The sequence below is a fragment of the Lissotriton vulgaris genome, chromosome 7, assembly GCF_964263255.1.
Source record: "Lissotriton vulgaris chromosome 7, aLisVul1.2, whole genome shotgun sequence".
In the NCBI taxonomy this organism is placed as follows: Eukaryota; Metazoa; Chordata; class Amphibia; order Caudata; family Salamandridae; genus Lissotriton; species Lissotriton vulgaris.
In genome coordinates, this window is record NC_141695.1 from 603,194,940 (window position 1) to 603,207,761 (window position 12,822).

Below are 12,822 nucleotides of genomic sequence, written 5' to 3' on the forward strand. Positions count from 1 at the left end.
TGCATATGCTGAAGAGTTTCCCTCATGAATGCCCATTCCAAAACATCAAACGCTTTTTCAGTATCCTAAAGTACTGTCACGGCAGATAGCTGCATATCCACCTAATGGACAATGACCATCAGAGTGTGAAGACTACAGGCAGTTGGTCTCTGCCTTGCAGTATGAAGCCTGATTGTTCTGGTAGGACCAGGAGCCTCATCAGTGGTAGCAGGCATGGTGCAAGAATCTTTGCAAAGATGTTATTGTCACTATTTGATAATGATAGCGGCGTGTAAGAAGAATTCTGTGTAGGATCACTGCCTGACTTATGGTTTCAGTCATAGTTGGGGTAACCGTCCCCCCGTTATAGCTTCAATATGAACCTCAAGCAGCCTGGGGACAAGGACATCTATGTTTTCTTTATAGAATTCAATGCAATGCCGTCCCCTCCGGGGTCTTTTCCAGTAGGCTCATGATTGCATTTTGAACATCCTGCACAGCGAGTGGAAATTTCAGCAACTGTCTCATCTCCCCCTCAATCCGTGCCAAAATCAATATTGTCCAAATATGCACCAATGTCAGACGTAGTGCATTGTATTTTGGAGGAATACAGACATTTGTAATATTGCCTAAAGATATCTACAATGTCTCCTGGCGTAGAGGTGGTAATGCCACTGTTCGTAGTTATACATGAAAATTGACTGCTTTTGGCTTGAATTAGATTTAAGCACCCATGCTAGTGTTCTGCCGGGTCTAGCCCCTTCATTCAAAAGGCTAGCAAATGTGTGCTTGCCTAAATAAACAGACTCGCCATTTGTTGCTTCCTAGAACTCCTTTAGCTTATCTTGGTGTTTGAGATGTGTGGGGATGCATTTACTAGTCGTGTACTGGCTTTCTAATGCTTTGAGCTCCCCCTTCAAACGACTAGGCACCGTCTCATGTTTAATTCCTAAATTTTGTGTATACAATTACTACAATATTTTGCTGTACTATCTTTCCCTTTACCTTTCCCTACTGTCTTTAGCCCACTTGTCTTTATATATCACTCTGTAGCTCTCTGTGGCTTATGTCTCAACTGCTCCACCCTGATGATTTCCTCATCTTCATCCCTCCTGTCTCAGAGCTCACTGTTTCAACTTAAACCAGCTATCTCAGTCCCATACCCTCCCTTCCAGAAAGAACTCTGTTTCACACTAGTGTATGTCTCTATCCATCTTGTTTCACAACTCCCTTTGCCCCATACTAGAGTGGGATTTCTCCTTTTCTCTCACGAAGTTCCCTTTGCTCTGTACTGGAGAGACTGCATTTGCTCCATATCTCTGACACCAACTATCCCACTACTTCACACCAGGCTTGGTTGCTCCAATCCCTCTAATCAAGGGTTCCTCCTCCGTGCCTCTCAACCCAGAGCTTCCTCTGCCCTTGATTGAGGAGGATGTTGCTTTCACCTCTAAACAACTCCAATGTCCTCCTTCTCACCCTCTGATATCTGTCCTGATGTGTGTTACTTAAATGAGGAGGCTTCCTTCTTTAAAGAATTAGTACTACAATGGAATTAAAAATAATGTCAATTCTGACTGTTTTCCTCTTATTCTTACTTCTACTGCAGGCTTTCAACGTGGACAGTGCCCAGCACCGGCTGATACTGAACCGAGTGCGATTGCTAGAGGTAAAGCTAGCTGTTTCCTGTCTTGGGCTCCTTTCAAGCCCCATTTTCGTTTGTTCTCCTTTCAGTCAGTAATGTTTTATAGTTCTGCAAGCACTACAATGTTTTCAAAAACACTACATTGTTTTCAAAAACACATCTTACTATGCTCTGAGCACCCAGACCCTAACACCTGGGCCCCTTGCGCATCATCATTTTGTTTAGTGTGTCATTATGAGAGCACATACTGGTATTATTCATGAGCCATACACACGACTGGTGACAGCCACAAGAGTAGCGATTAAGTTGATAGTTCCTGACACTCCTTGTGCTTGAGACCAAAAATGTACAAAGGCCGCGGGCAGCCCCCTGTATTAAGACTTCATCCTTAGCCATGAACACAGGCGTTTTGCATGGCCAGACGTTGTTCAGATATGTAGATTAGATGAGCCTGGTATTGGATCGCTCCGTGCTATATGTAGGGTTTGTCTTTTGTGTTAAAACCAATTATAGCAATAAAACACGACTGAAAGGAATATTTGATTTTCAGTAGAAACTGGGAAACACCAAATTTTGCTGCACTGCTTTTACTCCAAGTACGTTTCTATGATTGATGCTTCCGCTATGATCCACTCAGCCAATTATTAGCCTTTTGACCATCCACAAGATCCCTGGACCCATTGGACTCCCTGGACCTCCTTCGACTCCCACTTGTGGCATAGCTCTCGTTATATGGCTTCAGCTCACTGTTCGCTGCACGAGCCTATATAGTGGCCAGTAGTTTCACAGCAGAACTACGAGCAAGGTGTCAGTCTAGGGCAAGAGGCACCACCATGATATTATACTCCTTCACAGAGAATGGGAGGGAGCTTTTCCTTCTGAAAGGTCGGAAATGAAAGTCCTCCGATGAGTGGTTGAAGGTTTTTTATTGACGTACAGCAGAAGACAGGTCTGCTACTACCTACCGGCATGCATTCCACCAACTGCCACAGTCAGGACCCACATGTGGAACATAAGCCACGTTGTTCAAAAATTCCATAGAACACAACCCAATATGCAGGGATCACGATTGTGGCAACAGATCTCTGTACAAACAACGCCTCGGAAATCTCATAAAGCACTGTACAAAACTCTCTTGTTCTTATTTGTGCAGAGCGATTGTAAGAAAATCTGGTCTATTACTATGCATCTTACAAAAGGACAAAAACCTTATCATGAACATATTCCGCAATTACGCAGAGTCCCAGAAGGGGGTCCATGTGCTAGTTTTGCCGAAACTGAACTGCCAGTGCGAAGTGTGGATACGTGAACTCAGAAACTCTGCAAGATGGTATGCGAACTGCAGACCGTGCAGCTGAGATACATGAAGAGTCACAATTAAAGGGTTGACCCAAAGGTACTGGGACCTGGGTATTAAGAAGTACAGAGATAGGGGTCCCAGACTATATATAATTTATATGCACAGAAGAATTCACAGACTTTAGATACATATTACTCGTACCCTGATTTTAAGAGGAATGTTGTTTATTCACATCCTCTTAGTCATACATTTCATGTGCAATGCATAATCAACATTTACATTTGTGCCCATAAGGAAGGAAGAAAGGGGGGTTTTGGGAGAGAAGGTTTTGTGAGGGTAAAGGTAGTGAGTGGACAGTCGTAGAAGTTGCATGTGATATAACAACAGTCCGTTGGTTTAAATCACATGGGTGCTGTAATCAGTCACTGATTTCTTCCTTCCTTATGGGCACAAATGTAAATGTTGATTATGCATTGCACATGAAATGTATGACTAAGAGGATGTGAATAAACAACATTCCTCTTAAAATCAGGGTACGAGTAATATGTATCTAAAGTCTGTGAATTCTTCTGTGCATATAAATTCTACATAGTCTGGGACCCCTATCTCTGAGATACATGAAGAGGCAGCTACTGCTCTGTGTTTCATGTAATGGGCTGCTAATAGGGCTGTTTGAGCAAACACAGGGATATGGCCTGTACTGAGCCTGCATACCGAAGTAGAATGTTTTTATGATCAGCATCACCTAGATAAACTTTCATTCCTATTGCCACCTTGTCAAAATAAAGCTTATTACTTATGGTGCTGAAACAAGGCCAGATACTTGGCATAATTACCTGTACAAACCACAGTGACCAAGTTTAAAGAAAACATATTGAACGGTGCTTGTTCCTTCTCTGAAGGCAGAAAATTAATTCGAATTAATTCGAACAGTGATCGCTGCACAGAACCAAAGGTAAAGTGCCTTGGGCAGTTCTCCCACATATGTGGCAGGAGCAAAGTTCCCACACTTCTTTCAGATAAACCAATGCACACATGCTTGTTAAAAAATCACTGACTTTCAAATAAACAAATTCCCATAGGCATAACTCAAAGTAAACTTAATTGGTAGTGTGAACTGCACAGGCAAATGACGGGGAGGCTCTGAAATGTATTTACTACCTCAGCCTCGTCTTTGTTCAGCAGCAGAGTTTTGCTGCAATTATCCTGTAGCTAGTAGTAATAATAGTATTTATTTGAGACTTCTCCTCTTTGAGCAGGTATAACCCCAGATCAGATACTAGTATCATATGTATCATCCTAGTCCCTTCTTGGTATCTGGAGACAAAGTATAGGCCAGCATGACTCTGGCTTACAATAAAAGAGCACTGAGCACCACCACAATATGTAATACATGTCCTAACGAGAAAAATCTTCATTCATGTACCCTTTACCATTTGTGTGAAGGCTAGAGCAGCGAAGAAGGTGTGTTGAATGTCCACCATTAACCTACTTGCAAATTCAATTAAATGTCAGCGATAAGGTATTTAGGAACAGGAAAGTAGGAAGAAAGATTTGATATTAGAATGAATGAGGCAAAGATGGAAATAAAAGTCAAATTACACAACAAAAAAAACACCATCCACGTGGTTTTTGACAGAGCAAAGTATAAACACTGCTGACCTTACATTTTTTAGAACACTGGAAAACACAGAACCCGCTCATCACCAGAAATACAACAAATAGGATCATGTATATGTTTACATATCCTCTTCGTCGGTTACATTACAATGAAAAAAATATTTATTAATTATCTCTTGTATCCACTTTCAGTACCACTACCTGTCTCTCACTTCAATATATTTTCTTATGTGCCAGTGCATCCGGGACATGACAGTGATTTGTTTTTTCTCATCATTTGCTTTCCCCCGTAGCCCCCCATACTTTGCTTAAAAGTTATGGTGAAGGAAGCCAAAGGAATTCTGGGAAAAGATGCTAGCGGTAAGTAGTCTAAAGCGTTAGTCCTCCATATTGCATAACATGTTTCCCCTTGGACTGCAACAGTCCTTATCTGAAAGAAACACGTTAGTGTTAGATTCCTTACCTTAGAATATCCCCAGGCGTCAGTCTGGATCCGGAAACTTTTGCGTAGCAGTACCCCTGCGCGTCGGTAGGCGTCGTCTGCAGGCGTCCCCTGCGGCTCCGCGTCCGTCGTCGGCGTCGTGCGCCGTGATGACGTCGCTGGAGTACATAGACGCCGCCTCCGCGCGCTGACGTCAGTTCTTCTTTTTTCCGCGCCAGTGGACGCAGATCTGAAGAGCAGTACTCCGGTCTTTGACCAAGTTTTTCGATTGTTTTTTCTATTGTGCCTGATAGGATGCCTGGATTTAAGAATCGCGATGACTGTGAGCGCACGATGTCGGTCACAGACCATCACCGCCTCTGCCTCCGGTGTCTGGGCCCCGACCACGACGTGGACTCCTGCGTCGACTGCCGGGCCCTTACCAACAAGGCTAGGCGGGAGCGGTCCCGCAAGCTACTGGAGCTCCGGGTGTCGGCCCCACGTCGGGACCGGGAGCGGTCCCGGTCCGGCCGGAGGTCGAGAGAGCGTTCGAGGGAGCGGTCGCGGAGCCGCGCCGGGCGCTCCGGAAGTCGGCGCCACTCGTCAGGCTCGTCAGGTAGGAAGCACAAGAAGTCGGGGCGTCGTCATCGTACCCCCGACTCCCCCCGACGCTCGCGCGATGCGGCCGGGGGCTCGGGTGACCCCAACCCCGCGGCTCCGCGAGAGTCGCCGGCGCGGCCTGCCTCATACCCTCCGGTCCCTGGGCATGGCGCGACGCCTGAGGAGATCGAGGCGTTCCTCATGGCCATGAGGGCGCTCGCTTCTCCGACGGGGCCTACGGTGCCTTCGGGCCCAGTGCTGCCGTCTGGGGGCCCTGGCGGTTCGGGTGTCCCTGCCTCGGCGCCGTCGGGTGCTCCGGCCCCGGCGCCGCCGACGGCTCCGACCCCGGCGCCGCAGGGGCCTTCGGGATCGGCGCCGGCTGGTCTTCCGGCCTCCCCGGCGCCGATGCCATCGGGGTTACCCCCGACGCCGCCCCCGCGCGGCGCCGGTTCTCCACTGCCGGTTCCGGCCGGCGGTGGGGTTCCGGCGCCGGCTCCGGGCGGCGCCGTCCCCTTACCTTCTCCGACGCCGGACGCGGCGCCGGACGGGCGTCGCTCGACGCCGGTCCCGGCGCCGATGGGGCCCATGAACCCCGAGGAGCCGGTCTTCATCATTGACTCCGAATACGGAGAGGATGAGGAGTACGGTGAAGGTTGGGAGGGGTCCGAGGACCCTCTGGCTCGCGAGTGCCAGTATGACCCGGACTGGACAGGTGACTTGGGGGATGCCAGTGGTTTGGACGACTCCCCTAACCCTGGTTTGATCTCTCCTCCTTCCGTGGCATCGGTGGAGGGAGCTGCCTATTCTGTGGTGCTGATGAGGGCTGCCAAGGCCTTAAACCTTGAGCTCCCCGTCGCGGCCGTGAGGCCTAACATCCTCACCGAGGTCTTCAAACCGCAGTCATGCCCACTGGAGCCACTGCTGCCGTTTAATGAAGCCTTGTCTGACGTTCTGTTGGGCACGTGGTCCAGGCCCGCTTCAGGTGCGCCTGTTGATTGGAACGTGGCCAGGCGCCACCGTCCTTGTCCGGACGACCCCAAGTACCTGTCTACCCACCCCACTCCTGAGAGTCTGGTGATCCAGGCCTCGACCTCCCAGTCCGCATTCCCGTCGGCCCCGCCCGACCGGGAATCCAAGAGGTATGACCAGTTTGGCAAAAAGGTCTTCTCGTCCATTAGTTTGGGCCTGCGGTCTTGCAACACCGACTGCCTCTTGGGCCGCTACACCCACTCTGTGTGGGATACGGTCGCGGAGCTGCTGCCAGAATGCCCCATGGAGGTGCGGGCTAAACTCGGTCAGGCTGTGGCTGACGAGATGCAGCGAAATATTCAATTCGGTGTGGTCTTGATACGACCGACTTGCTGGGCAGAGCTATGTCTACGACGGTGGCGATTCGTCGCCACGCCTGGCTGAGATCCGCCAATTTTTCGGCTGATGTCCAGAATACACTGATGGACATGCCGTTTGATGGCTGTCACCTGTTCGGTGACAAAGCGGACCACGCGCTGGAACGCTTCAAGGACTCCAGGGTCACGGCCAAGTCCTTCGGTCTCTCGACCCAGCGCCAGCAACCGGGTTCGTTTCGCCCCTTTCGTGGCCAAGGAAGGGGCGCCCCCACACGTGCTGCCAGCCACGCGCCGCAACAATCCTTTCAACGCGGTGGCGGCCGTGGAAACCGCCGTGGTGGCGGTCGGGGACAACGGCGGGGTCAGACCACACCTTCCCCCGCAGCATCTACCCCAAAATCCTCCTAGTCCGTGCTTTCGGCCCCATGTGACGCCAGTGGGTGGCAGGGTTCGCCATCACCACGCTCACTGGCGCACAATCACTTCGGACAGGTGGGTGCTGCAAATTGTCCGAAGGGGCTACTCCCTCCCCTTCGAGACCTCTCCTCCAGCCATGCCACCGCAGAACCACCGTGTGTCGGGGGACCACTTGACACTTCTGCAGGAGGAAGTTACGGCCCTCTTGGCCAAGGGGGCCATCGAGCGCGTTCCTGGGCCAGAAGTAGGGCGTGGTTGTTATTCCCACTACTTTCTGGTGCCCAAGAAGGACAAGGGGGGCCTACGTCCTATCTTGGATCTAAGGAACGTCAACGGCTTCCTCCGGAAGGAGAAGTTCAAGATGTTGACGTTAGCTCAGGTCTTGGCTGCTCTAGACCCGCAAGACTGGATGGTAGCGTTGGACTTGCAGGACGCCTATTTTCACATCCCCGTCCTGCCGGCCCACCGGCGTAACCTGCGGTTCACGGTAGGCCAGGAGCACTTTCAGTTTATCGTGCTCCCCTTCGGCCTTACCAGCGCCCCACGGGTGTTCACAAAGGTGATGGCGGTGGTCGCAGCCCATCTGCGCAGGTTGGGGGTTTCAGTCTTCCCCTACCTAGACGACTGGTTGTTGAAGGCGGGCTCGCCCCAGACAGTCGTCCACCACCTTCAGATGACGGCAGACCTCTTGCACGACCTGGGGTTCTCCGTCAACGTGCCGAAATCACACCTGTGTCCCTCTCAAAAGCTCCTTTTCATCGGAGCGGTTCTGGACTCGGCGCAGTTTCGGGTTTATCCTCCGGAACGGCGGGTTCGGGATATTCAGGCTTTGATTCCCATCTTTCAGCCGCTATCCCGAGTCTCGGTCAGGTTGACGCTGCGGCTGCTGGGACTGATGGCTTCCTGCATCCTTCTGGTGCATCACGCCAGGTGGCGGATGCGGGCTCTGCAGTGGGACCTGAAGTTTCAGTGGGCCCAGCATCAGGGCAACTTGTCCGACCACGTCTTGATCTCGGAGGGCACTGCGAGACAACTGCAGTGGTGGCTTACGGACCGCGATTGGGTCAGGGGCAAGTCCCTCTCCCTTCCCCAACCGGAGCACGTTGTCGTGACGGACGCGTCCCTCCTGGGCTGGGGTGGCCACTTGGGAGAGGCAGAGATCAGAGGCATCTGGTCTCCGGCGGAGTCCCGGCTCCATATCAATCTGTTGGAGCTGCGGGCGATTCGTCTGGCACTGAAGGCATTCCTCCCCTTTGTCAACGGGAGTGTAGTGCAGGTGTTCACCGACAACACCACCGCCATGTGGTACTGCAACAAGCAGGGCGGAGTGGGGTCGTGGACCCTTTGCCAGGAGGCTCTGCGCCTCTGGCAATGGCTGGAACGTCAGGGCGTGACTCTGACGGTTCAACACCTGGCAGGTTCTCTGAACGCCAGGGCGGACGAACTCAGCCGTCGGTGCTCGATGGATCACGAATGGCGTCTGAACTCGGACGTGGCGCAAGGCATCTTTCTGCAATGGGGAGAGCCTTGGTTAGATCTATTCGCCACAGAAGAGAACGCGCAATGTCATCAGTTCTGCGCGTTGGAGTTTCCAAGACGGCACTCGCACGGCGACGCCTTTCGGCGCGAGTGGAGTTGCGGTCTGTTATACGCCTTTCCGCCTATACCACTTCTGCCCAGAGTGCTGAAGAAGATCAGGCGCGACCGGGCCCAAGTTATCCTTGTGGCTCCGGACTGGGCTCGAAGGTACTGGTATCCCGAGCTACTCAGCATGTCGGTCGGTCCCCCGATCCGCCTGCCTCTTCAGGAGGACCTTCTGTCGCAGCAGCAGGGGACGGTCCTCCACCCGAACCTGTCCAGTCTCCACCTCCATGCTTGGAGATTGAGCGGCGGCAGTTGAGGCCATTTGACTTGCCTCCTGAAGTCTGTGATGTTATTCTGGCAGCCAGGCGTCCCTCCGCTAAGTCGGTATACGCCTGTCGGTGGAACAGATTTGTGGCATGGTGCACAGCAAAGGCTGTGGATCCTCTCTCTGCCCCTCTTTCGGAGGTTCTTCTGTTTCTTCTTTCTCTTGCCCAGCAGGGCTCTGCTCTGGGCACTATCAAGGGCTACCTTTCTGCCCTTTCAGCCTTTTTGAGGCGTCCTGATCAGCCTTCTTTGTTCAAATCCCCGATTGTAACTCGGTTCTTGAGAGGCATCACTCACATGTTTCCACCTGTTCCGTTTGTGATGCCTCAGTGGGATTTGAACCTGGTTCTGACCTTTCTGATGTGTGCTCCCTTTGAGCCCCTTCATTCTTGTCCTCTCCGTCTCCTGACTTTAAAGACGGCTTTCCTGGTTGCCATCACCTCTGCCAGGAGAGTGAGTGAGCTCCAGGCTCTTTCTGTCCAACCTCCTTTCCTGTCCATTCATCCTGACAAGGTGGTTCTGAGGACTAGACCTTCTTTCCTGCCCAAGGTTGTTTCGGCCTTTCACATCGGGCAGTCCATCACCCTCCCTTCCTTCTTCCCGCCTCCGCATCCTTCAAAGGATGAAGAGCGGCTCCACCGTCTGGACCCAAAACGTGCGCTTTCATTCTACATGGATCGCACACGCCAGTTCCGGGTGGATGACCAACTGTTTGTTGGCTACGTGGGTGCGAAGAAGGGACGGGCGGTTTGTAAACGAACCATCTCTCGATGGGTCGTCCTCTGCATCAAAGCGTGCTACTCTTTGGCTCGGAAGGAGCCTCCTGTTGGGCTGAGGGCCCATTCCACTCGGGCCACGGCGGCTACTACTGCCCTGGGCCGGGGAGTCCCCTTGCAGGACATTTGCCAAGCGGCTACGTGGGCCTCGCTGCACACCTTTGCGAGGCACTACTGCCTGGACAGTCAAGTCCGGAGGGATGGCTTCTTTGGCCGTTCTGTCCTCCAGGACTTTCTGGTGTAGTTTTGTATTGGTTCGCAGACCCACCACCGGGGTTGGTATTGCTGGGGTATGTATTCTAAGGTAAGGAATCTAACACTAACGTGTTTCTTTCAGATGAACAAGTTACTTACCTTCGGTAACGATATATCTGTAAGAAACATTAGTTAGTGTTAGATTCCTTACCGAACCCACCCATCCTCCCCGTTCTGCGAACTGATACCTAGGGTTAAGGTCATCCCTTTCAGGGCCCTAGTTTGTACATGGCACCAGTGTTGGTTCTCTCATGGCTCTGCGTCTCCTGGCGCGGAAAAGCTGTGTGCAAAGAACTGACGTCAGCGCGCGGAGGCGGCGTCTATGTACTCCAGCGACGTCATCACGGCGCACGACGCCGACGACGGACGCGGAGCCGCAGGGGACGCCTGCAGACGACGCCTACCGACGCGCAGGGGTACTGCTACGCAAAAGTTTCCGGATCCAGACTGACGCCTGGGGATATTCTAAGGTAAGGAATCTAACACTAACTAATGTTTCTTACAGATATATCGTTACCGAAGGTAAGTAACTTGTTCTTTATGAATGTGATCTAATTTTTTACTTTTGTTGCTCAGGTTACAGTGATCCCTACTGCTTGCTGGGAATTGACTGCAAGGCAGAGAGCCAGGAGAACTCCTCCAACAAGAAAAAGCCGAAAGGCGTGGTGAGAAACACCATCCCAGAAGAGCAGACTCATCGCACCCATGTCAGAACACAGACCCTCAACCCTGTCTGGAATGAAACATTCTTTGTGTATGTGAGCAGTGATTGTCCCCAAGTACCTTACCTCTCCTCTCCCAGCTTTGCAAAAGATTGTAACATTCTCACAGCCCTCAGCTAGATTTGTTCATATCATTTACTTGCACCCATCTCTCCATATCCATTATGCTGTTACACCATTTCCTTCCTTCCCAGTTGTGTTCAAGTTTGTTTCCAGTGCTCTGAATTAACAATATACATCATAGTCTTATTGGTCATTTGTATCCATGTCTTTCAGGGAGTTTGATGACATTGCCAATGCACGGTTCCAGATGGACATGTGGTGAGTACAGCCTGCCTAAGGTGCCTCCCTGCTTTATTGAGGTCAGTCCAAAAAAGATTCCCATAAAACATCTTTGTTCAGAGAGGACTGGTCTGGCCATTGAACATTGCTCCTGAGCATGTGAAGACCTTTTCCTCAAAAGATGACAAATGATTGGCTTTGCCTAATTGGCAGATTCCTTGACACCCACCCAAGCCTGTATTCCTGGGTGAATGAATCCTGTATTCCTTTGACTGTTATTATTAGCAATGTATCTCTGTTCTATCTTCGTTTTATGTCCCTGCTCTTCTTGAACAGCATTATGAGAAATCTCAAGCAGTTCTCACATAAAGTGCTGTAGACTCTTTGACAGCATGTACTTGCCATCACAAAGCACTGTGAGCCATTAAGCTTAGGAAAGCTAAGTTGACTAAACATTTAATTTTGAACTCAGTGGGCTCAAGAATACATACTCTCTCCTCTCACTGTTTCATAATACATACATACATACTAAATGCCTTAATTGTGAAACAACATTAAACCGTATATATGTTCTTCTCCATGTAGAGTTTAAGAACTGAAGGCCATCTGGAATATAAAATGTTTCTTGGATATGAATTTCCCTAAACTAATTGAAAAGACAAAAGGTGTTTGGCAAAACAGGATCAAGTTGGTTTAACAAAACCCTGCCGCTAGGAGAGTCTGGACATAATGCACCTGCTCAAAATCTCTCGGTGTACAATATTTTGGCCGCTGTTATATACAGTTCATGAGGTACAATAAAACAAATTTCTACATTCCAAAATGCATCTCAGTTGTAAATCAACTAGTGAGCGTCATCTGATAGGGACACAGGCGTCTGGTGACCTTTGGGAGAGCTAATGGGGGCCAGTGTGTATGTGTCCAGATGTCCGGCATGAGGAGCATGTGAGAACTACATGTGGTGTGCTTGTTGTGTCCTGATCTGCTGAGCATACCTATCTACATGTGGTATCTAGCTTTGTGGGATGTCTGGGGAACATGAGCCTCTGGCCAAACGGGTTTTATTGGGGCCTATTATCTTGGACTTACTTGTGGTGCAACTATTTATCTGTGGAATCGATCAAGGTTTTCCCTGGGTGCTTGTTTGTTCTTCGTTTATGCAAGACCCCACCCTTGACCTGTTACTCAATAGGCGTGGGCATGGGGAAAATTAATGGTATACTTGAAGTATTAATTCAGCTTCATATGTTTTTTTACCATCTCTCCCTGGGCAACATACGTTTTTAGTGAACTCTCTGAAGGGTTGTCTAAGCCTTTGTGTCTGTTGTACAGCTTTTTCCTGCAACTAAGCTCAGACACCCATTGGAGGAGTTTTTGCATGTAGTCATATAATGCTGTCTCATTAGCCATACTTGATGCAGTGGTTATTAATGTGCAGCGTGGTAATTTCAGAGCTATTCTTGTGAATACGAGTGCTTTTCCTAAAAAAGTAAATTATCTCCTGTATCGCCTCCATGCATAAGGGGTTCCATTAAAAAAACAAAACGATGA

At 50.2% G+C, this 12,822-nt stretch overlaps 1 protein-coding gene across 4 annotated transcripts in view; it reads left to right on the plus strand.

The window, feature by feature from the left end:
• The window catches only part of UNC13D (unc-13 homolog D), a 707,512-nt gene that overhangs the window by 259,547 nt on the left and 435,143 nt on the right, over positions 1 to 12,822 (plus strand). For 3 of the 4 annotated variants that reach the window (XM_086930728.1, XM_086930726.1, XM_086930727.1), the window contains exons 5-8: positions 1,589 to 1,648; positions 4,838 to 4,904; positions 10,844 to 11,021; positions 11,266 to 11,310. In XM_086930728.1, coding sequence (XP_086786854.1) covers positions 1,589 to 1,648; positions 4,838 to 4,904; positions 10,844 to 11,021; positions 11,266 to 11,310 — 350 coding nt within the window. Of the gene's footprint in view, positions 1 to 1,585; positions 1,649 to 4,837; positions 4,905 to 10,843; positions 11,022 to 11,265; positions 11,311 to 12,822 lie in introns of those variants that run through there. The other variant, XM_086930730.1, reaches the window with a different exon arrangement.